This window comes from Chaetodon trifascialis, chromosome 9 (assembly GCF_039877785.1).
Source record: "Chaetodon trifascialis isolate fChaTrf1 chromosome 9, fChaTrf1.hap1, whole genome shotgun sequence".
Taxonomy (NCBI): domain Eukaryota; kingdom Metazoa; phylum Chordata; class Actinopteri; order Chaetodontiformes; family Chaetodontidae; genus Chaetodon; species Chaetodon trifascialis.
In genome coordinates this window covers 1,263,323-1,289,178 of record NC_092064.1, presented here as the reverse complement: position 1 = coordinate 1,289,178, position 25,856 = coordinate 1,263,323, and the positions used below count along the sequence as shown (strand labels likewise).

At 41.4% G+C, this 25,856-nt stretch overlaps 1 protein-coding gene across 7 annotated transcripts in view; it reads left to right on the top strand.

Annotated features, from left to right (window-relative positions):
- The window catches only part of nf1a (neurofibromin 1a), a 170,923-nt gene that overhangs the window by 42,522 nt on the left and 102,545 nt on the right, over nt 1-25,856 (top strand). For 4 of the 7 annotated variants that reach the window (XM_070970163.1, XM_070970160.1, XM_070970165.1 and 1 more), the window contains exons 20-24: nt 8,081-8,512; nt 9,118-9,257; nt 20,490-20,612; nt 20,943-21,026; nt 21,227-21,343. In XM_070970163.1, coding sequence (XP_070826264.1) covers nt 8,081-8,512; nt 9,118-9,257; nt 20,490-20,612; nt 20,943-21,026; nt 21,227-21,343 — 896 coding nt within the window. The remainder of the gene's footprint in view (nt 1-8,080; nt 8,513-9,117; nt 9,258-20,489; nt 20,613-20,942; nt 21,027-21,226; nt 21,344-25,856) is intronic. The other 3 variants (XM_070970164.1, XM_070970161.1, XM_070970162.1) reach the window with 2 other exon arrangements.

Below are 25,856 nucleotides of genomic sequence, written 5' to 3'. Positions count from 1 at the left end.
ACCAATAGGCTGTCACGCATGTGGGACGGCTTCCGGGCGAGCAATGTGATTTCACCTTATAGAGGAGGATTCATTAATGAAAAAGGGGCTCATCTGCTTCTCACTGTGGTCAATCACATATGTTTTAAACGATGCATTTTCAAAGGCATTCCAACATTGTTCACAACATGTGTTAGACAAGTCTTATGAATAGATGATGACATTCAACAATAATCAAGATAACAATTTCTAACACTCGTCCTAAAATATATATGATGACTGAAGGTATAATTACCACAACATAGCAAAGAAATAAGAAAGGCAGACTATATTTGCCAGAGATGATTATTACTACTAATCATAATAGTAGTCTTATAAGTCTAAGTCTTATGTCAAGCATCTAATATAACAACAACAGCGTAACTACAAACCTCTAGATGGCAGCATGGTTCCATGGTAGAACTTCGGACAAACTTTATAAAACAGTTAAAATCACAGCTTTGTCATTCTACAAATTAGAGAAACTGGAAAAGCATTAATATTATACAGATTATGGGCGTACAATGTACAATTTTTACAATGTAAAAACATCCAAAGTTAAGTCCAGCATAGAAGTTTGGTTATCCTGGTGTATTAGAAAAAGGCACAAACATACAGCACAGTTTGCTTCAGGAATGTCTAATTTACAACCCATCAGCATTATCTGACAGTTTTATTGTCCTTATTTCTCATGGGGCTATCAGAAAAGAATTAGCATTGCCATGAGAACATCCTGAGCAAGAGATAGCCTTTGATGTGAAGGTGTTGGTATTCCCGCTTCCCTGAAAGAGTGTGGAGGAGATGTCTCTAAGCCAGACATCTTGTCTCTCTCCAAATTAACACCTTCCCTGTTCAGTTGTCAATGGTCAATAGCTGTTGAAAGTTGTGATGTTTTACAACTCCATTTCTCCTGAACGAATGCCAAAGAGGGGGAAAGAGGGTCAATTACAGGTCAGCTCTGCTACAAAACCATAGGACTGTTTTAATGTCTCCAAATTCTAATCAGGTCAAATAGAAAGACATCCTTTTTATTTGTCATGCCACACAGTACATGCAACACACATGCCATGCTTGGTGAAATTCTTCGCTTTTGACCCGTCCTTGGTCAGTCATTCCTCTGCAGCAGACCAGGAGCAGTGGGCTGCCAGCCAACTGGCGCCTGGGGACCCAGTTTCTTTATCGTCACCATTGGTCAGGTGGTGATCATTTTATGGAGGATCCCCCAGGTGAGCGTGGGGAGAACATGCAAACTCCACACAGAAAGGCCCCTTTCCTCGAGATAAGGGCAGCAGGCACCGAAGGCATGGTGGAGGACACACCCTAAGCGCCCACAGCGCCCCAGGTGGGAATCGAACCCGGTACCTTCTAGCTTTGAGGCGACGTGAGGCACCGTTCCACCATAAATAACACAAAATCAAAGTTGTCTATATTGCACAAATGGCTCTAACAGAGGGTAAAACTGCTTTGAGTAGCCTAGTTAGGATGAGGTCTAAAGTACAGGTAGATGAAAGATCCTATGGCAAAGAGTAGGGGGTTCACTGGTGTCCAGGCAAAATTCCAACCTGATTCTCAAGTTGTGTTCGCTTATGTTGCTTATGATGGCGCCGCTTATTTAAAGATGTTTTTAACACTGTGGGTTCGACCATTTTATCTATAATTAATACTATCTCTCAGATAGGGGGTGTTCCAGCTGCTTTTAAACATGCCACTGTGCAACCTCTTTTAAAGAAGAGAAATCTGGACACTTCTGTTCTGTCCAATTTTAGGCCCATTTCTATACTCCCCTTTTTATCTAAAGTCTTAGAGAAAGTTGTTTTTAATCAACTAAAAACTTTCTTAGATGATTTTAGTATTTATGAAAAATTCCAATCTGGTTTTAAGGCACGCCACAGTACTGAAACTGCCCTCTTAAGAGTTTTTAACGATCTTCTGTTAACAGTTGATTCTGCAGTTTTAGTGCTTTTAGATTTGTCGGCAGCTTTCGACACAGTAACCATGCCATTCTTTTATCGATTGGGTATAAAGGGAACAGCCCTTAAATGTTTTGAGTCCTATCTGACTAACAGGTGCTTCTGTGTTCGCCTTGGTGAATGCTCCTCACCAGTGGCCCCTCTCTCCTGTGGGCTTAAACTTCCCCCGTTCTTAATGAAGACAAGAATCCTGTTCATTTTAGAATAGTTTGTAAGGTTTTATTTCTTGTTTTTAAAGTTTTACATGGGTTGCCCTCCATTATTTAGCAGACCTTATTCAGGTCCACAAACCTATTAAAGAACTGAGGTCGTCCAGTCAAGTGGTCCTGGAGGTCCCCAGATCCAGACTTAGGACTAAAGGTGACCGAGCCTTTTCAGTGGCAGCCCCTAAACTCTGGAACAGCCTGCCACTGGACATTAGGGCTGCTCGGACTATGGAATCTTTTAAGTCCCAGCTAAAGACCAATCTTTACTCAGTGGCTTTCAATTCGGTTGGGCGTTGACATCCTGGCTGCATATATATTGTTGTTCTTCATTGTATGTTCATGTATGTTCCTTTGCAGTGCTTAGAAGTCTGTAAAGCACTTTGGTCCACTTTGGTTGTTTTTAAATGTGCTATATAAATAAAATTGACCTTGACCTTGACCTCTACATCTGGCTACCTAATCATCCCCCAGTGTAATTGGCTCAGTGTTTCCCTCCCTCCCTTCACTTCACGCCTGAGGGAAATATCTCTCTTTAGCTGCTTAATGCTTCACTGTGTCCAACAGCTAGTCCCTAACTTTGTCTGTCAGCTTTTTGGTACTTAGCAGGTAATATACAGTTATAATATATCTGCAGTAGCTTTAGTAACCATACTATCAATAATATAACCTCTTGAAAATGTAAGGCTTTATAAACTGACCCCATCTGCCCCCCTTCAGAGCAATGCACTGTGACAAAGTAGCACAAACAATAAAAAAATCTTTTCTTAACAATATAAACCCTTGTACAATTAGGCGCGAAAATAACCACTATCATATAGACCCCAGTCTGAATTCTTTGGTCTTTTGTTCCACGGTAGAGATGTCCTTGCACAGCATTAAGAGAATACGAGAGGTCTGAGGGAAGTCTATAGGCAGACCCTGCTGCGGCTGAAAACATGGCTACTGTTGAGTGATAAACTATTTACATAATTGATTGTGTTCAGGATTCTGCAACATGCCCCATGATTACAGGACCCTACTTGTCATGCCTGTCTGCAAAACAGCTTCTGTGTGCCACCAGACACAACACATTGTCAGAGATGGAACTTACATGTAGCATTTTTGCCACAATTTGCGCGTTGTGTGTGTGTGCTTCTGTGGCCATAACAGTTGATCTGCTCCATCCATGCATTCTGAACCCCCCCCCCCCCACACACACACACACCCGTCAAACTGGTGTTTAGGCAGACTGGTAGCCAATCTCCTCATCTATTTGGGGTAGGCCAATCCCATTACACCACATAGCCAACTCCTCCATGAGCTCGAGGTGAGACACAGCAGGTACAGCAGACTTCTGTACCATTCGGTTCTTCAGTGCACAGGATAAATACTGGGAGAGCTGGTCATACAGGTTGACTCGTGACCCGTCCCCCGGCATAAACCATCCATACTGCCCTCTTATTATGGGTGAGATCTCTCCCTAATAAGAAGAAAGTGCTAATGGCACTAACTAGGCTGCAGAGGGAGTACCAGGAGTCCAGCATTAGACACTGAGCAGCTAGCAGTTTGTATCCAGCCATATTACCTCCTGAGGGATTTCTCAGTTGTGATCGTGATGATGGTGCATGTCCCCTGTTGCCTGATACTGCTCCATCTGTTTTAAAGCGGATTTGATACTACCCCCTATTCCCTCCCACATGCACCAGAGCCCAGACCTGACACCATTATGACTCCACACCCTCTTCTCCTCCCCTGGAGCATCCCTGACACCAGCAGCACCCTCCTCACACCACTTAAACCCCCTCCAACTCAATCAGCAGGAATCAGACATCACTGCTGAGGGGGAAGCTGGAAGGAGCTGGAGTAGAATGCCACCTGACTGCGTTGACCATCAACTACATCACAAAGACATCACAGTATGCAAGGGTTTGCAACTGTGTGTCTGATGTGGTAGTTTGTGGTAGCTCTCTCTCCTTTTCTCTTCACCCTGTACACATAATACTTCAGACACAACACTGACAGCTGTCATCACCTGAAGTTCTCTGATGATAGAGCCATTGTTGGACGTGTATCACAGGGGAACAAACTCGAATACGGGAAGATCATCAACAACAGTAATGAATCGTGTGAACTGAACCACCTGCACAGAAAAAGTAGCAAATGAGATGGTGATTAACTTCCACAGAAAGATGCCACTGAATGCACCGGTGAACAGCCAGGATTAAGACACAGAGATTGTTGTTGTTACCAGATACAAATACCTGGTACCAACAACAAACTGGACAGAACCAACAACACAGATCTCCTGTACAAGAAGGGCCAATGTTGTCTCTGTGGTGGCATCTGCAGTTTTACGTTGTGGTCTGCTGGGCCTGTTAATTTTGTTAAATGCAGCCTCCCACCGGTTATCCTCCAAATTCAATCACAGTTCACCCTCCAGGGCAGCCTTCACTTTGGTCACTTTGGTTGCTAGTGAACAGTCATATGGCAGGAGTTTGTTATAAACCCTACAGATACATGACTTAAGGGGGTTGGAATTAAAAAACTGACTGACTGTGCCTCTAATAAAGTTGGAAATTTGGTAGAGATAAACCACCACTGACTTTAAATCTTTGAAGCACAGATGTATGAATTCTAGGTGCCTTTCGATACCATAAAAAGGAAGGGATAGCTTGGTCAATACAATTAAAAAACGTTTTAATAGGAATAAGAGGAGACATTGAAACAGAAACAGGAATTTGGGCAAGATGTTTCCTTTTAACTATTAATTCTACCAATCAGTGATAGAAGTAAACTTCTCCATCTGTGAAGATCAGATTTAATTTTAGATGGTAAATGGCTCAGCTTGAAAGGGACATCAGATTGTTGCAGTTGTAATACAGGAGCATTAATAGGATAGCATTCACGTAAATATTAAACTTACAACCCAAGACCCAAATCTCTGTAAGAGTGATATAATTGCAAGTATGGAGAGATTTGGGTCCAACACATATAATAATAATAAATCATCAGCGTAAAGTGACAGATTGCATTCCATACCCAATCGTGATATCCCTGTAAAGATGGGTGAGGACCTTAGACAGATTTACAAGGGCTCTGTTGCTAGTGCAAACAATAGGGGGATAAGGGACAACCCTGTCAGGTGCCATGACAAGTGAAAAAAATGGATTGAATGCCGTTTTGGGAGGAACTGGCTTGTGGAGATGTGCAAAGGAGACATATCGATGAAATATGTATTACCCAGACCAAATTTACTTACGGAAGGGTGTAGTCCCATTCCCATAAAAGGGTGCAAATATTATAGAACGGATCGCATTCCTTTATAAATCTGGATAGATAGAAGATTGGGATGACCTTGATCAGCGTCACACAGTCCATATAAATTATGAAGCCGGGCGAGCACAGGGTAAGGACGTTTGCCAGACTTCGGCTGGAGAGTGAGATGAGTGCAGTCCAGAAGGGGCTCTTTCTCAAGCTGAAGAACCCCCTTAAGGAGAGAGGAGACAGCCGTTGTAGTGGATGAACAGTCCTCGAGAATACTGTTTTTATATTGTTGTGCCATGCTCTCACCTCAAGATCTTTTTATCTATTTTCCACTCTCCAGCTCGTGAGACAAATGATCCACTTTAACCTGTAGCTTGGCAATATTGTCGGTGTAGGTGGAGAAGCAGGTGTCCATCTCATCCACGGCGTTCTTTAGTCTCACATTGCACTGAATAATGGTAATGCTGTCAGACAATTAATAATAATAATTATTATTATTTGGAGGCACCTTTCAAGTCACCCAAGGTCACTTTACAGAAAATAAAAGCATAAAAGATTACAAACATCATTAAAACAAAACAGCAACATAAAAACGAGAAAAGTGCCAAGTGTCAAGTTAGTTGCAGTTTTTCCACGTGAAGCATTTCTTTTGCCATGCCAGTTTTAGTACTTCCTCCGTCATTCTAAAGCTGAGGAACCTGACTAGAGTCAATCTGGGCGGGGTGCTTGCCGGAGGCTTTGGTGGTAACTCTTGGTGGGTTCTTCTGCACATCATTTGTGTGAGGAATGCCAAGGTTCTTTCTCAGCAGCTTTTCCATGAAGGGAATCACTGATCGGGGATCGCCTTCAGCTCCTTTTAGTGCTCTGTATATCCTCACATTTTCGATCCTTGATTTTTTTTTTTGATCCTTGACGTTTTGCAGCCTCTCCTCCTCCTCTCCATTACCCTCGACTTCCTCCAACCCAGAGTTAGTTATTGTAGATTCTCCTTTAATTTCCTCTAGGTCTTTTTTGTTTTGGTTCACCGACTCTTCCCTGCCATCCATTCTGTTGATGTGCAGGCTAGCCATGGGGGAACTAACATCCTTTTGTTGCTGCACTTTGTTGTTTTTAATTGATGTTCTGAGCTGGCTTTGTGTTCTTGTATTTAGATGTCGCCCTCGTCCCCTTTCTTAATTGAGTAAACATAACCTGGTGCTTTTGTTATTGTGGCTTTGGGTCTGGTTTTTTACACGTCTGATGGCAGTTTTCTTGCCGTGCCATCTCCTTGGTGTAATAATTGTGTTTTCACTATTTCCAAAGGGCTTGTCAATTTTTATTGGAATATTACTTTTACATAACTGAATACAGACAAACAGAGTGACAAATAAACATGCACAGTCCCCAACATTTGCTCGCTCATGCTATTTTATTCCAGTCAGGCAACTTTCTGTTGTGAAATTTTGAATCAGGAATTATTAACAATGTTCCCCAGCATCTTAGTCAAAAAACACAATTACATACGTGTAATAAACAGGGTATGGTGGTATTCATTGCAAAATAAGACCAATTAATTGATAGAACATAGCCTAATGTTAAATCACTTTTCGTCTTCAAATTGAAGGAGGCCTTTCTCATACTCCTCCTCTGTGTACCATCTGTAAGGCTCTCAATCTTGTTTCAACTCTTTTGGTTCATGGTCATTGTTAAAGATAAAAAAACCTGTTTCACATTATATTTCTTCTTTTCCATGCATTTGCCATGTTTTATGCCTTGAGGGAGCTGAGTGGAAATTTCCACTCCAGTCAGCAAGCAAGCTTCTGTTTCTGCATCATATGATTCCATGCACCTTAAATCTGCCCGGATTGTTGTAAAGGCACCGTACAAAGTCTTGGAAATCTCATGGTTCAGACACAATTCAAAGCTCATCTCTATCATAAATGGTTCAACAGTTATTTCATGTTTTGTAGAACATGTGTGATGGTACTGTTGAAGCTAAGGTCAGTTCTGGAGGGTTTGAACTGGCTGGCTGGCTGGCTGGCTGGCTTAGTAAGACCCAATTGAAGCTGAGGTTTTCTGGCTCCAGTCTCACAGAGTGTTCAACAGTGGTTCATAATTTTATATGTCCTGTCAGTCTTGTCATGTATTTTCAACAGAATGTATCTAACACCTGTTCAAAAATTCACAGGAAGTCACTAGATGATGTCATACATCAATATGCACGTATTACACCATTACACAATAGTTTGCATACACACATACACTAAACTAAGCATAATTGACTAACTTACTTTATCATCAATTATTATTCAGGCTACTATCATCTCCTCTGTGAATCTAAATCTGCTATAATTTGTCTAATTTTGTATGTAGGCTCTCGTACAGACTGCTTGAAGTACCCTGAATAGAGAGCATTCAGACACCATACAAACTAATATTTTTAAACTTTTGTAAATTAATCACGTGGAATAATTAAGTAATTATGTCATCAAGTTAAATCACTCAACAGGAGTTTCCTATTCAAATAATGGGGATCAGTGACTGTTGTAGCTAATTCACTTTTATGTCTGGTTGATGATTTGTCATCTGAACATGCTTTTGAGAAACTAGTATCTGGAGTTGTCACTAGCTAGAATAAAAAGTTTAAAATAATTACATTCACAGATACAGTCTTTCTGGTGTGCTCCTGCTATCCCCCCACCCCAACAGCAGGAATGGATCAACATGACAGGCTTCCTGTGTGCTCTGGGCGGTGTATGTCTCCAGCAGCGTAGCACCCCTGGCCCAGCCACCTACAGCCCACCTATGGGCCCCATGAGTGAACGCAAACACTCCATGATCTCCATGGGTCCCTGTGATGTGTCCAGCCCTGTGCCCTCAGCCTCCTCCTGCTCATCTGCCTCCAGTGAGACACCTGTCAGCCGCTTCTTGGACCGGCTGCTGGCCTTGCTGGTGTGTGGCCACGACAGAGTCGGCCTCCATGTTCGCACAAATGTGAAAGACCTGCTAGGGCTGGAGCTGAGCCCCGCCCTCTACCCCATGCTTTTCAACAAGCTAAGGAACAGCATTGGCAAGTTCTTTGACACACAGGGACCGGTGAGTAGCACTGTAGAAGTTCTAGTGATAATGTAACAATTCTTTAAACTCGGTTTGTTTTCTAAGTGTGTGTAAGTACATTGAGTGTAACTTAAAACTACAGTCAAATTCCTTGTTTATGTACACAAGCTTGACCAATAAAGCTGATTCAGGATTGATGAGTGTAGTTCATTTAAAAGGTTGGTGGACAAATATTAACTCCATCCCAAATCTGTCTGTATTGATACAAGATTGAAGCAATTAAAAAAGTTGTAATTTATGGATAAATTTGGTTTTCAAAAAACTACTATGAGGCTTTTTGGACCACATCTGCCCACTGCCCCTCTGTATTATCATGTTTATGGCTTACTTATTCAGCTTTAGGTATCTGCATACTTTCCTATTCTTTCCAAGGTCAGTTTTTGTATAAGTTGAATGAACCTTTAAGATAGTTGTTTACTCTGAACACACCATGTGATAAATGCCTGATCTTGTGATAAGTACCTGAGGGTTAATGAGACTGCAGTATTTTATAATATTTAGTATTTTTTTGGTGTTTTAAGATATGTATGGTACCCCAATTATTTTTCTATCTGGAATGTACTCACTGGTTCTCCTGTTTCCAGGTTCCTATCAATGACACTAACACCCAGTTTGTGGAGCAGACCATCGCCATCATGAAAAACCTGTTAGATAATCACTCAGAGGGCAGTTCTGAACACCTGGGACAGGCCAGTATCGAGACGATGATGCTCAATCTGGTCAGGTCAGTACTCCCTGCTCCCCAGGCGGTACTTGTTGTATGGCCCAGTAACTATCAGAGTGGAATTTGCTGTACTCAGTGTCACTGCTACAACTTGAATGCAGTCTTCATTCAGTCTCTGTGCAATGCACTGATAGGAAATAGTTAGAAGCACTATAAAAAAAAGTAAAATATTATAATTCTTAAGATTTCTGTTGTGGTGATTTTGATGACACCCAGTGGTAACTGATGGGACCTTTTACTACAGATCCCAGACTACTTTTTATCTTGTGCTGGAAAATAGCTATCATATCATGTGTTATATCTGGCCAACTAATCTGTTATCCACTACAGTACATTAATCCATTAGCCGTTAGCTGTTAGAAGGACCAGCCATTATCCGCCACCCTCTGTCCTCAACATTCAACATGTGACCTCTGAAAGCAATATTGCTTGGGAAAGGCAGGCCCTGTAACTGCAAAGCAATTAAAAAAAGATGTAGAAAATTAACCAGGAAAGGAGCATAGGAGAGGTAGGCAACCTTTATCATGGCCATCGGATAAATTAACAGATGACAGATTTTTTTAAACAATATCTGTCAACTATTATAATAACATTACTAAACAAAAAAACAGGCTCCTTCACACATTCAGCTCCCTGGTATACTCCTGAGCTCCACCAAATGAAATCCTGATAGCGTCATCTTGAAAAACTATGCCAGAAAACAGGGCATCTTATTTATTTATTTGGTTTAAAATTACAGGGACAATGCACATTAATAAACATTTCTGTAAATGTGCCAGTTTAGCCATCCTGGCTAATTTTTAACCGCAGTCCCTGGGCAGGTGTGATGGCAACTACAGGACTTAAGAATACATTAAAACAAGGACAACAATACTGTACACTTCATAAGCACACATAAAATACATAATAAAGACAGTAAATACATAAAACATTAAACAAATAAAGCACGCTTCAAGTAATATGAGCAGGGCACAGAGTATGGTCACACACTTAGAATAGAACTTTATTGTCATTGTAACCAGTACAACGAAATTAAAAATGCAGTCCCGTCAGTGCATCCAAATAATAAAAGATAAAACTTGATTGTCTTTTAACCGCGATTTTCACCCCATTTTGAATGAATAATTTGTGTCATTGTTTCTGATAGATGTTGGCAAACTGTTCCATGTATGAGATGCCCTTACTGAAAAAGCTAACTGTCCAAAAGCTGTCCTCCTCCTTGGTATTATGCAGTCCCCTCTTGCCACAGACCTAGTGCATCTATCATCAGTTGTTTTCTGCTTAATAAAGGCACTAAGAGGGGGAGGAGCCAAGTCATGGAGTATCTTGTAGACAAGACAAGCATCAGTGAATTTGACAAGATTATCCCAACTCAGTAATTTATGATTTCTGAGGCAGTCACAATGATGATAGGTGTTTGGCTTCTTGTCAAGTATCTTAATAGCTTGGTGGTATGCTGACTGTACAGATTTGAGAGTTGTACAGGAGGCTTGTGCCCAACTAGTCAGACAATATGACAGATGTGACATAATCACGGCGTTGAAATATAATGTTGCAGTGTTAGTAGTTAGACAGTTTCTGATATGACGAAAATTTGACAGATTGAATTTTATGGCATTTGTTACGGTTTTAATCTGTTTTTTAAATGTGAGATTAGAGTCAATTGTTATTCCAAGATGGCACCTGTTGACCGCTTTGTGAAAAACATACATATAGTTTTCTTTGTGTTTAAGTGGAGACACGAGTTATTAAGCCAGTTTGTGACATGAACCATTGCTGCTGTAAGCTTACATGCAGCTAGTTGTTTGGTTGTTGCATGAACGTAGATGATGGTGTCATCTGCGTACATTTGGATCTCAGCCTCACTGCATTCAGTGGGGAGATCATATATAAAGGCTAAACAACAGGGGTCCCAGGATTGATCCCTGAGGTACACCAACATCACAACTAAGGGCTGATGACAGTTCAGTTGGTTGCTGCTATTTGAGCCATTTTTGCCAATATGATGTTTCCCTGTCAGCCTCCTTAAATTCTCCCAAATTAACTTTGAATTTCCCTTTGCATGGTCAATGATATTAATGAAAAAATTTGCTTTTGCTTTCCTAATTTCTTTTGTTACCTTATTTCGCAGTCCCGCAAACTTTAATCTATCAGTGATTAATTTTGATTTAAAAGCCGTTTTTAGTGCCGCATCACGTTCTCTCATTAATTTATGTATGTTACCATTTAACCATGGGTGAGTGTTTTTTTGTCTGCGGGCAGGTTTAGTTTTTCTTAAAAAAATATTCATTGTGCTTTGGATTGTGGACAAAAAGGCCTGGCAATAGGAATCAATGTCAGTGTAAGACAGAATATTATTCCAATTGATCCCTTTAATTGCATTTTCAAAGTTATTTTGTTCTCCCTTAGGTATTCTGAGCTCACTGGGCTTTCTTACGTCACAGGGACTGAAGTGTTTTTTTGACAGTTTCCTAGCTACGAGGGTTAAATTATGATCTGATAAACCCGTGATCATATTGAATGATTTGATGATTCTCTCTGGTTTATTGCTAAATATCAGGTCTATCTGTGTTTTAGAAGACTGAGTTATTCTTGTTGGTCCCTTGATTAACTGTGTCAGGTCAAAGGTATTTGCAATCTGTTTAAGAGCTTTCCTATTACATTTGTCTTCCCAATTTATGTTAAAATCCCCCATTAAAATGACCTCTCTTGCATTCCTTTAATATACTGCTTAGTTGGTCAAGAAAGGAAATTTTGGAAGAGGGCGGTCTATATAGACCAACAAGGGTAAAGGACATTTGTGGAGATTATATAATATTAAGTCCAATACATTCAAATTCATTATCACAACGCCACTGGATTTGACTGCAGCTGATATTGTCTCCAACATAGAACATTATCCCCCCTCCTTTTCCTTCAGGTCTGTCCCTCCTGTAAACATTGTATCCTGGGACACCTAATGCTGCACTTGGGGAGTTTTTATGTAGCCAGGTCTCTGACAGACACAGATAATCCAGATTTGAGTCCGCAATAAGATGTTGAATTTGTTCACTTTTCCCGGTGATACTGCGAATGTTCATGTGCCCACCGAGTAATCCCCTGGGCTTTGCTAGTGGATCCCACAGCATTTGTGCTTGATTGACAGTTTGGAAGAAGTCCATCCTCTTACGTTTAATGATTGCAGGGTTTAACAGTTTATACTTCCTTTTGATTAGTTGCTGTGTCATCACTTAACTTTGATTGGTTGCTGCTGATAGTTGCACAGAAGTGGTATTTACAGTATCCAGTTCAGTACAGGAAGAAATTAAAGTGGATACCTGGCTCGTGTTAATTCCCGGACAACAGTAGTTAGATGTAGACAACACCGGGTCCCGGCACCCACCAGACTCGCCGACCGCCCGCACATTGCCGGCCGCCTCCACCCGGGTGAGTTCAGTTTGTATAACGTTATTCGGCCCTGGGTTGAACTCGACATCTCCAGAAAGTAGCAGAATTGTTGCCAACAGGTAACTTAGCAGTTTCCTAAATGCATGGCATCTGTCATTGTTTCGACCCTTAAATGAATCCTTACGTTGAGGCACAAAGTGCGCTTGACCGTTGTTTAAGACATCATGATATGCTCCATATTGTCCGCTCTGGTGAAGCGGCAGGCAGATGTGCTTTGCAGGGAAATTGGCGTTTCCCGACGCCGGCGTTGTGACATCCCAGCATGGTCGCACTGACACGACTGTTAAAACCGCTAAATAGCTGGTGATTGCGGTGACATGCCAGGAATAAGGAACAGAATTGCATATCTAATCTTTGCGAGATTTTCTATGCTGGGGTCGGCGTGATTGAGAAATGACAGCCGACAGTGGAGGTGCAGCACCTGCCTCACTGTGTCCTCTTGGGTCCGCCATTTTGATTCTTCTAGCCTATACAGACTACACTCAACAATAAAAAGATGCTCTAATCATAGCCCAGTCTACCTACTACACACACCTCATACACTCTGGCTCCAACAACCCCAAGTCTCTTTTTTCCACAATAAAACAAACTTCTCAAACCTAGTGACACCTCAAATTCCTTCACAGTTAACACATGCACCTCTTTCCTTTCATTTTTCCAAATAAAAATGGACACCATCTACAGCAACCTGATAACCTCCCCTGCCTTCTCTACCTCGCCAACTTTTTCAGTAAAATATTGAATATAAATCTTAAAAGATCTGCTGCTGTAAAGTCAAATTCCTAAGTATTTCTATGACTCAACCAGAGCAATATGAGTGCCGTTTGAAGTAATTGCAGCATAGTAAGATACACTGATGAAGTTAAGAGTTGATTTGGAAGAATTAAGTTATTCATGTATAATGTAAACAGCAATTGACGGCATTGTTTGTGGCAACCTATTTCTGATGATGAGAGCTTGACTGACTGCCATTAGCAATGGCAGTCTGTAAGATTTTTTATTTCTATAAAATAAGAGTGGAACCATTTAAGCATGGCATCATCTACTCCTATAGACTGTAGTTTGTAGAGTAAGATTTTATGATTGACTATATCAAATGCTCCGGAGAGGTCACTAAAGAGGACAGTGCAAAATGTTTTTTTTATCCAGGTGGGAGACAATGTTATCAATGACTGGATTATCCTTAGCAAAATCCAGACTGCTGTGGCTGTGGTGTATTTAGCGAGCCAATAAATGCGCATAGTTCTAGAACAGTTCTAGAATCTAGGATTTTTGCTAAGAAAGGAAATTTAGATATTGGATGGTAGTTGATTGGAGACATCACTTTTGTGTAAGGGAACCACGAAGACACTTTTCCATGAGCCTGGAAACAGGCCTGTTAAAAAGATTTGGTTTAAAATCTGAACTAAATGTGGGCAGATTATGGGGGCACTTAGATGAAGATGATAGGGCTCATGATTAACTGCACCAGTGCTTTTGCATACTTTTAAACTAAGCAGAGTGTAGGGGAATCAAGTCACTTAACCCATGGGTCTAATGTTTGCACTCATTAATATAAACAGGGGCACCAACCTTCCTCAGCTCAGAAGGATTTTATTTATTCTTTTCTTTGAATGCTGATTTAATAATAATCAGTGAATTAATGGCAGATCAGTCTCATCATCTGAAGCGCAAACTCTTGATACAGGGATCATCTATTTCCAGCTCAAAAGGACACTGTCTGACAATGACTTAAATGAAAATATTATTTATTTGACACAATAATGAGAATGGATATGAATAATGAATAATACGACAAACAATATGGATTATATAATGAAACACAAACAACTGGATGAAGAAGCTATAGCAAAATAATAAAATGAGTTTGGCAATAGTGAGAAGTAGTTTTGAGGAAAAATGAGGACACGAATGTAGTGTTAATTTCTTGAATGAATGACTAAGCGAGTCAAATGAAAATTGAGATTATTATGGCCTACGACACCAACTCTTTTTTCAAAGCAGCATGGAATATGCCTACTTCTGTGTCAGCGGTGCTCCAATGGTGATCGGTCCCGAACTGAAATGGGGGGGCCCCAGGCTGTCGTTCGTGGCTCTGATATATGCTGCGGTCACTGCATGAAAAACCAACGACCAGTAAACCCCCGCAACGTTCTTTGATTATCCACCATTAACGCCCAGTTTATGGGGAATTTCGCCCGCTCGGACTATCGTCCGGAACGGACCATCTGTTGACGGGGGGCGTGGTTATTTGCACCTTCATGAAGGTGCAAATAACTCTAATTAGAACATGAATACTGCCGACGTTGATCTACTCAGGCTGGCCTGCTGGCTTCACAAACAACCATTGGATGATTCCACAGCCATTTTAAAAGGAAACTCTCATGTGATTGGATAGCAACCCCAATCACGAGTTGTTGAAAAAGTCTTTGAAATGAAATTTAATGAAATTGTGGCAAATAACACAACACATCAACAAGGAACAGCAAACAACCAAATAAAACCAGTGACTACTGGGGACTAGGCCACACAGCTGGTCCCTGGTGCCTGGAAAAAGAAAGGAAATCTGCATAGGGGTTCCTTGGCAGAGTCTCTTGGTTGGGCCATGCCGCTGGTCCATGAAGCATGAGAGTTGGGAGAGTGTCTGACTGCGGAAAGATGGAGGGTTTACTATCCACCCAGTTTCCCCTTCCGCGGTGTCATCCTCCTCATGGTACATCATGTCAGCAGTGACCCCCTGCCAAAAATCAGTTTCCTGCTGGGTGGCTAGGAAATTCCTCCTTGCTTCCAGCAGCTGTAAACACAGGTATTAATATAATATTAGTACTGCTAAAAAACAATAACACATGATAACATATGTGACCATGTTTGTCAAAAACAATGCAGCTAATAAATAAAATTCTGCCCATTTTTACATTGTTGTGAAAATAAAGCGGCATTCATGTAACTCTTACCCACTTCCTTCTCTGTCTGCTGCAAGCTAAAATCTTCAGAGCTGCTGCCTGAACTGAAAGAGCTGGCTGGGCATACCTGAAGCTCCTCTGCACCATCTCATAATATGTCTTACAGGCCGCTGGAAGAAAATATATATTCATTTGAAATAATTAAGACAGGCTTCAGGAAAGTAAAAACAACAACAACAAACAAAAGTGGCCATCAAATGTGACCTCACCGCTTCATTGTGGGACGAGTTCAGTCTGTAAAACACAAAAAGTACAAACAGGGCATGCAACGTTTACATACATTCTGCAGAATATATCCTGTGTATTTTTGTGCATTTTATTAACTTACCCCTGCTCAGGTTCATATCGCCTGTCGTTTCCGTCACTGTTATGCAGACGCCGCACCATTTCCTTTAAAATACAAAAATACATTGTAATGTTAAATATAACGTGAACGGTTACCAAATGTTCGGAATGTAGTACAATAAGAATAATAAAAGTTTGGCGGCCTAAAAACTGCACAATGTAGTATAAATGCTAACGTTACTTACTGCAGCTTTTGGGTTATGCACCCGTCTCTTCCTCTTCTGGTCTTCTCCACAGCTGCAGTTCGGTTGGGGCTGCTCCTCCAGAGCGACCAGTCTGGCTTTTATCTCAGCCATTTCTCCTTTTAAGTCAGCCGCAAATTGCGTGATCAGCTGCGTTACCTGCCGAGACAATCCACTGAAGCCGCTCAGCAGTTTCTTCTCTAAAGTCATTGTTTGGACTTTCTGGATATGGTCGCTCTGCAGCCAAGCTGTCCACTCAGAGTTGCAGAGGAGTGCCTTCTGGGGTGAACTGAAGACAACGTCTGGCCATTGTATGAACAGAGTTCAAGCTTAGCAAAGAATCCACGACTGAAAATGAAACTGTTTGTAAACCCCGCTGAACTTACATGCTTAAATTCCGAGAGCGCGACCTTGCATGTGATTGGACGCCTCCTCTGACGCAACGGCAAAGTATTTCTAGGACGTAAGCAAACATTTGGATGCTGCCACAACAGTCAAATTTCTGCTCAGCTACATCTAAAATGGATATCCCTAAACCAAAGAGAAAACGACCTTGGCGTGTCTGTGAACATTGTGACCAGGAACTCTTTAAGACGCATTATTATAATAGAAAACGCTATTTTATCAATGGAGTTTGGATCAGAAAAGTTGGGGGAACTTCACAAGACCTGCAGCTGTTTGGCAGTTATCAGCATGCTATTGTGAGCGATACACCTACAGTACTAAATGATCACTGAACCTTTGGGAGATTTCAGTGCAACTGAAGAGCTACGTTCACGGACTGAAAACTCAGATAACGGTAATTTAATGTCAAATTACATTAATATGTGTATATGTGATGCTTCACATGATGACATGATTATAATGTAATCATCATGCCTTTGCTTGTTTCTCAGAAGAAACATCAGATGACCAAAGCATTCATCTTTTCCTCGATTCTAGCGATTCAGAATCTGATGAAGATGAGGAAGCAGATATCTCTTGTTTTGCAGTGAGTACTACATAAATGCTTTGTTTTCCAGTACCTTAAATTGTAGAAGAATCACAAAGAACGTTTTACCCCCAAAACTTTTTTAATGAATGAATAGACTGAGTTAGTTAGTTATTCATTTTCAAATGGACATCACATAGGGCTGAGTACAGTGATTTCAGTGTGACCCTGCACCATATAGTTAGCTATTCATTTTCAAATGGACATCACATAGGGGCTCAGTACAGTGATTTGGGCGTAACCCTGCACCATATAGTTAGCTGTTCATTTTCAAACATCCCATCACAGGCAGTAATTTGGGTGTAAACCTAGTAAAATGTTGTTGGCTTTTTCATTGTCAAGTCTACTTATATGTTGTGTTAAACACGTTTGACTTAAATCAAGCGGAAAAAAATACAGCCTTTAGTGCTTGAATTTAAACTGTAACAGTGCTATCATGGTTTACTCCTAAGTATGCCCAGTTAGTTAGTACCAATATACTTTTGTTAGAGCTGTCCAGGCTTCTGTGTCCTGTAAGGACTAATATTGTAATGCACTACATTACAGCGAGAATGCTGATAGAGGACAAGCCACCACATCATCAGGGGATACTCTTTTCAAACTGAGCTTTCCAAAGGTCATGAAGGGAGAGTGCAGAGCCAAACCAGTGAAGACTGAGGCGATATTTGTAAGCGTTAACTTTTTTTTTCATTCAAAAAATAAACATTTATATTGTACATGACACAAAGAACCCCAACTCGCTACTTTCAACACAATAAATAAACCAAAAAACACACTTAAATACCTGAGAAACTACAAAATTCAAAGTGCAAGATGTCACTAAATTAACAGTTGTTGAATAATCTAGTAAATGATACTAGTGATTCACTTTTTTGTGTGTTCGTGTGTTTTGTGTGCGTGTGTATTGCTCAGGGTATATTGATGATTTGATGAACATGATCATGAAGAAGGTCTTTGTCGACCCATCATGGTACAGAGCTGAGATTCTGAAGATAAACATCCTGCTGGACATGTTTTCACAATATGAGCATCCAGATGAGGAGGTCATCACCAGTTATGTGTCAAGATTCAATCGGGGGGGTTGAAGTCTCTGTATCTTCCCTGGGTGTCAGGAAACTCCCAACGCGTCCAGAGTACGACACGTGATGGGATGACTACACATATCTTCCGCCAAAGGAATCCCCAGCACCAGCTCACAAAATTCCTATAGGCTAAATACTTGATGATTGAGAACATTATGTTAGTCAACAGGTTTTATAATGTCAACATCTGTATTCACATTTTTCTAATTTGGATTCAGTGAATCCCTCACTTGTACTGTATTTCCATGTACAAATATTCATGACTGAGGTCAATAAATCTTTATCTGTAAAAAATTTCACGTGAACTCATGTGTAAAATACAGTATTTGTTTAGAAAAACTTGGCAATATGTTCAAGAAAAAATATGATCTGACTTTGTGGCAATGGCTGTTTATTTTGTTATGGTGTATGAACATTGAACTTAAGTAGGTTATTACAGATAAAATTCACTGCTCTATCCCCCGTAGCTGTAAAGGACTGTAGTCAGCCCTGTAAATGTTGCATGCGTTCTGCAGTGAGAACGCATTTAGGCAAACAGGTTCTAAACCTGGATGGTTGATCATGCATGGAGGCCTTTCATTCAGCTGCTGCAGCCATCTTGTAACCTATTATTCATCACGTAAGGTGAGTATCAGCAGTGGCATGTTATCTGCAATCATACACTCTGATCATAAGTGAAGGTAAAGATAATGTGACCTGTGGCACCTCCTGGTAGCACATGTTGTGCATTTTTGCACAATTTCCACTTGTGCACTGATAGAAACAAATAAAAAAAAATTCTGATTCATGCATGTGTAAAGATAAAGAAATAAGAAACCTTGCATACCACTATTTGCAACCAATAATAGTACCCACGTTTGAGATTTGAATGTGCGTGCTCTCACTAGCTACTTTTTCTCAGCCGGAGGTGAATGGCCAGTAGTGCTGGTCAGCAGTGTTGTCTGTGTGCACTCTGCCCATTCATGTGTAAATGACAAGGAGCACTGAAACTAACAGCGCAGTTAGTCTGGTCAATGTCTCAGTGGTCAAATTTGATGATCGACACGAGTCAAGAGAATCGAGGGGCAGCACCCAAGTTCACTCTAGAAACACAAATGACGATCCAGAAGGAGGTAACCCCAGAGACAGTATATCGCATGAAGAGTGCTCGCCCCACTTTAGAAACCCCCTCCTCTTTTTGTAAACTGCCAGGATCTTGGGATTCTCTACTTTCATATGATACCAGGCTTGTGTGGTTTGCGTGACGTGGTGCAATCAGCAGACACACTAAAGTGGACATACACTATTTTTGTGTTTTCGTTACATGCCCATATAATGTCTTGGGGTATTAAGTATGTTTCATTTGGGTGGCAATGCTTGGTAGAGGCCTTTAGCTGAGTTTCTCCCCATCATTCTAGTATGCTACAAAGTAGGATAGGTGCTTCCTAGCGTGAGCATTGACCATCTGAACTGCGGGCATGTCTTGCAGCCCCTGTACAGAGGGCACTCCTACTGAACAGGTTTGAAAATATCTAAGTTCCAAAAAAATAGAAAGACATTTTTTGACTAACCATTCAGTGTCCTGTTGAAACTGAAAATTGAGATTAAAAAAATTGAGTGTCTCTCACAGGCACTGGGACAGTGATCACTATTGTCCAGGGCAAAAACTCAAAGGGAATTGTGTGGTCAGTTGATAATTAATGTGGAGTTTGAAATTTGGTCTGGTTGGGTTTGTCTTTGATCCAAAAAAGACCAAGTTCCAGGCACTGTCCACTCTCCTCAGACCCAGGTCACCTTAGCATTCTCCTCAACTTAACTGCAGCTTTCAATACTCTCAACGCCATGCCAAAATTTCAGCAAACCAGTAAAAAATTAATTTCAATTAATTTAATGCAAATACATTATTGCACTATTTTTTTAATCAAATGGATCATCTGCAGGACAACCTCCATATGCAGATTAAACTGATAGCGGGTGTCACGGAGGCTACTCTCATGTTCAGGCAATGCTCCTCCTCCTTGTTTTCATTTTTTCCCAAGAAAATATCCGACTCCATGCAAGACTCAGGTTTGTTGAAGACTTTGTGGATACAGCCAAAACTTTGGTCCATTCCTTCATCACATTCAGAGTTGTTTGTTGTTGGCTGACATGGTGATGGCTAATTTTCATTATGTTTTGACTTAAGGCAGTACGTAGTAGCGTTCTGATGTGTATAGACCTGATGTATATACTCCATCCCTCAGGTATGTGCGCATCTTGGGCAATGTGGTCCATGCAATCCAGATCAAAACTAAACTATGCCAGCTGGTGGAGGTGATGATGGAGAGACGAGATGACCTGTCCTTCTGCCAGGAGATGAAGTTCAGGTCAGTGACAACAGCTGATTGTTAGGTATACACACATGAATGTGTGCATGTCAATGACAAAGCTACCTCAATGATCTATCAGTGTGTTTTCTAGACCTTAAAACTCTTACCTAGATATATAAAATAAGTTAATTATTTACATAATATATTACTCAATATATGAATCAAACTAATTTACATGGTGAGAAAGTAATGACAAACCTAAAACCTGGTTGAAAGTTTTGTTTTCCTCTATTTGCCCTTCAGATGCTGATTTATTTTTTTGCATGCCCTCCTGCTGGAAAAGGTCTTTCATTATGTTGTTTTCCTTTGTTTTTGTTGATTTTGTAGGAACAAGATGGTGGAGTACCTTACAGACTGGGTGATGGGAACCTCCAACCAGGCTGCTGATGATGATGTCAAGTGTCTGACTAGGTGCAGCTCTGTTACATGTGCTTAACTAATATATGGTGAGGAACTGAGAGATCTCCCTCGTCACTATTGTCTCCTTTGTGTGTGTGTGTGTGTGTGTGTGTGTGTGTGTGTGTGCGTGCGTGCGTGCGTGCGTGCGTGCGTGCGTGCGTGCGTGCGTGCGTGCGTGCGTGCGTGCATGTGTGTGTGTGCGTTTCTTGTAGGGACTTGGACCAAGCCAGTATGGAGGCAGTAGTTTCTCTGTTAGCTGGTCTTCCTCTGCAGCCAGAGGAGGGAGATGGAGTAGAACTGATGGAGGCTAAATCTCAGCTCTTCCTCAAGTAAGAACACACCTGCACTCAAATTTGACACAAATTCACAATAGTTTGATGAAGTGTACCCTCTGTTTTGGGAACACTTCCTCATCGTCATCCTCATCTTCAACCACTTATCCGGGGTCGGGTCGTGGGGACAACAGCTTCAGCAGGGGACCCCTAACTTCCCTTTCCCAGGCCACATTAACCAGCTCTGACTGGGGGATCCCGAGGCGTTCCCAGGCCAGTGTGGAGATATAATATCTCCACCTAGTCCTGGGTCTTCCCCGTGGTCTCCTCCCAGCTGGACGTGCTTGGAACACCTCCCTGCGGAGGCGCCCAGGGGGCATCCTTACCAGATGCTGAACCACCTCAACTGGCTCCTTTAAACGCAAAGGAGCAGCGGCTGTACTCCGAGTCCCTCACGCATGAATGGGGTTCTCACCCTATCTCTAAGGGAGACACCAGCCACCCTCCTGAGGTAACCCATTTCAGCCGCTTGTACCCGCGATCTAGTTCTTTCGGTCATGATCCAGCCCTCATGACCATAGGTGACAGTTCTACAGTTGTTAGATTAAAAGCTTTGCCTTCTGGCTCAGCTCTCTTGTCATCACAACGGTGCAGTAGAGCGAACTTAATACCGCCCCCGCTACTCCGATTCTCCAACCAATCTCACGTTCCATTGTCCCCTCACTCGTGAACATGACCCCTAGGTACTTGAATTCCTTCACTTGGGGCAAGGACTCATTCCCTACCCAGAGTAGGCAATCCATCGGTTTCCTGCTGAGAACCATGGCCTCAGATTTAGAGGTGCTGATCCTCATCCCAGCCGCTTCACACTTGGCTGCGAACCGATCCAGTGAGTGCCAGAGGTCACAGACTGATGATACCAACAGGACCACATCATCTGCAAAATACAGTGATGAGACCCTCAGCACACGGAACTGCAGACCACCCTGTTCAGTGAGCACACACCAGACACTGCATTACACCTACCAGGCTTCTGCATTTTCCACGCAGACTTTCGGGGAAAACCAGGGGAGGCGAATTATGCTTCTACATTAATGAGGGTTGGTCTCCAGATGACACAGTGTTCGAGAAATCATGCAGCCCTCACCATGAGACTACATGCATAAATTGCAAACCCTGTCATTCACCGTAGGAGTTCTCCTTGTTTATTCTGGTCAGTGTTCACATCCCACCTCAGGCATGCGTTAGTGCAGCTTTACAACTCCTTGCTGACCAGCTCACAAACATGTAGCACAAACATCCAGACTCCCACCTCATTGTTCTTGGGGACATCAACAGCATAAACATCAGCCATGAACTGCCAAAATACAGCACATTAAGTGTCCCAGAAGGGACACTTCATGTGTATTGTGTATGTGCCAACTAAAACCTTCTGTGCGTACAACAACAATAAACCATGGTCCTCGGCTAAACTCGGCCAACTTTGCCAAGGAGGAGGCCTACAGACGTAAGAGTGGAAGGAAAGAGTCCTGTCTATCTAAACCAGAAATGCACTGACAAACGAGATTAAAGCAGCAAAGAGGTGTTACAGCAGAGAGCTGGAGGACAGCTTTTCAGCCAACAACCCTTCGTCCAAGTGGACAAAACTGGAGGACAATACAAACTACGTGACCATCCTCCACACAGCTAAGAACCATCAACTAGCCGACAACCTCAAAACATTCTACTGCAGGTTTGATAGGCCAACATCAACAACCATCCCAGCTCAGACATAAAAAAAACATTCATAACCCCACAACTTCTCACCTCTCTCCACTGAACCCCCACCAGCATTCAGGATCTGTGAAAAGGATGTGTGTCACTTCTTCTCGAGACAGAGGATCAGGAAGGCATCAGGCCCAGACATCCTGACCCCATCCTGTCTAAAAGTCTATGCCGACCAGCGGACACCCATCTTCACCCAGAATTTCAACAAATCACTGGAGCTGTGTGTAGTCCCCTTATTCTTCAAACACTCTTCAAACAGTCTTCCATCTCAGGAGTAACTAATAATAACTAGTGCTGTCAGGCGATTAAAAAAATTAATCTAATTAATTACAGGATTTGTAATTAATTAATCTAATTAATCGCATTTTAATCTCGTATCTGCTAAAGGTCCCCAAATAAAGAATTTGAATTCTAGGACATTACAATTAACTGGCATTCACATTGCAGCTGGTGAATTCTTTTCATCACTGTAGTTCTCGACGGTAGCTGGAAATTAGAGTCAGATGACGCTATCTGAAACGCCTCTTTTAGGCCCTCGTCTTCCACGATTGAAATTGGCCTGCAATCAGCAGCAACCCACTTTGCGATTGAGTTTGTCAGTTTTTCTGTCGTGGCTTTGCTCATTCGTTTTCCTAACTCAGCAAGCGTGGGTTGGTGGAGTGAGCTCATGGTAGCACTAGCGGCACTAGCAGCAACTACATGTTTAGCGTTTAAATGATAATTCAGGCTGGAGCTGCTATGGTGATAGGAAAATTCTTTTTTACACAAGGTACAAATCACTGTGTTCTTGTTAATAGTCCCGTCTTTGTTCTTTTTATAAAAAAAAAAAAACTTGCCGTTCAAAGGTCCAAGTAGCCTTGCCTCGCTCTCCGGTGTCGCATCCATATCTGTTGTCACCCTGCTTTTGACTAGTGGCGCAGGTATGATGTGACCTGCCACTGCAGCCTACGGGTCACTCAAAGGGCCAAATTTAAAATGCTTGCGCATTGACTTGCCACTCATGATTAATTGCGTTAATCTTTATAGCGCGTTAATTTGCAGCGTAATTAATTAATCTAATTAACGCGTTAAACTGACAACCCTAATAATAACAATTGTCATCATCATCATCAACTTTATTTATCTAGCACAATTCATGGATTAAATGCAACACCAAGTGGTTAACATAAAAGCGAATAACGTGAGAAATTAAAACAAAATACAAAAAGTAGAATTTGAGTAGAGGTGGGAAACACCTTCACCCACTTGGAAAACATGTCAACAAAAACCAGGCAGTATTTCTTTCCTTTGCTAGGTGTTAGCTCAGTGAAGTCTGGTTGCGGATGAGCACTGTATTTGGATGCCTCTGCCACACAACTTAGACATTTTTTTTTTGAGAGAGAAGTTGGAGAAACCCTTTGTAAGTAAGTAAGTAATTTTACTTATATAGCACATTTCATATGCCAGGCGTAGACTGAATGTGCTTTGCATGATACAGGAAGACAAATACACAATAAAAACACATACAGCACTGGATCCTGACACAATAAAAAGACAAATAGAATTAAAATAAAAACAGTAGGAGACAAACAATATTTGATAGGAGACAGACAAGATACAGTTTCTCATTTTGGCAAACCAACTGTAAGTACTGTCACATGGGAACCTTAATTAAAGGCTTGTGTAAAAAAGAAAGTCTTTAGCTTGGTTTTAAAAGAAGACACTGTTGGAGCTGAAGAGAGTTCCAAAGAATGGGACCATAATAGCTGAAGGCACCATGAGTTTCTTTGAAGTGTATTCTTGGTACTGTGAGGAACCCTTTGTTTGATGATCTGAGGGACCTCTCAGGTGTGTAATCAGTAAGAATGTCACAAATGTAGGAGGGAGTGCCAGGCCATTAAAACATTTAAAAACAATGAGAAGTATTTTAAAATCATTTCTATATTTTACTGGAAGCCAGTGGAGAAGTGATATGTAAGGAGTAATATGTTCAGACCTTTTCGTTTTTGTTAGCACTCTGGCTGCTGTATTCTGAATAAGTTGAAGTTTATTTAATAGGAAGCTTGGTAAACCAGCGTAAAGAGAATTACAATAGTCCAGTCTACTGGAAATAAAGGAGTGAACCAGCTTTCCGGAGTCTGACTTGGACAGGAGACATCATAGTTTTGAGATGTTTCTGAGGTGGTAGAATGCTGTTTTGGAGATGTCAGAGATCTGCTTTTGAAAATTAAGGTTAGAGTCTAGAATCACTCCCAAATTTCTGACATGCTCACATGGTGTAATGGACAGGGGAGTTAACAAAGATTGTGTTTGGTGTCTCAAGGCCTTTGGGCCCACTAGCAGTATCTCTGTTTTGTCCCAATTAAGTTTTAAAAAATGTTTTACCATCCAAAGTTGGATTTTCGTTAATACATTGGATGAGGTTGTTCACTGGAGCAAAGTTTCTGGATGAAACAGATATATATATAGCTGTGTGTCATCAGCTTAAGATTGATAGGAGATGTTATACTGTTGTATTAGGGACCCAAGAGGGAGCATATATAAATTGAACAGTAGGGGACCTAAAATTGACCCCTGGGGTAAACCATACGAAAGGCTGAACTGATTTTATTCAAAGTTGCCAGTTGTCACAGAAAAGGATCGTCCTGTAAGGTATGAAGCAAACCAGTTAAGTACTGTGCCTTTAAGGCCTAAGTGGTGTTCTTGTCAGTTTCGGAGAATGGCATGGTCTACAGTATCAAACGCTGCACTTTGTGAACCAATATTTCAGTATTTCACTGATCATACCCCCTTTTGACACATGATCCTTTCCATGTGTCAACTT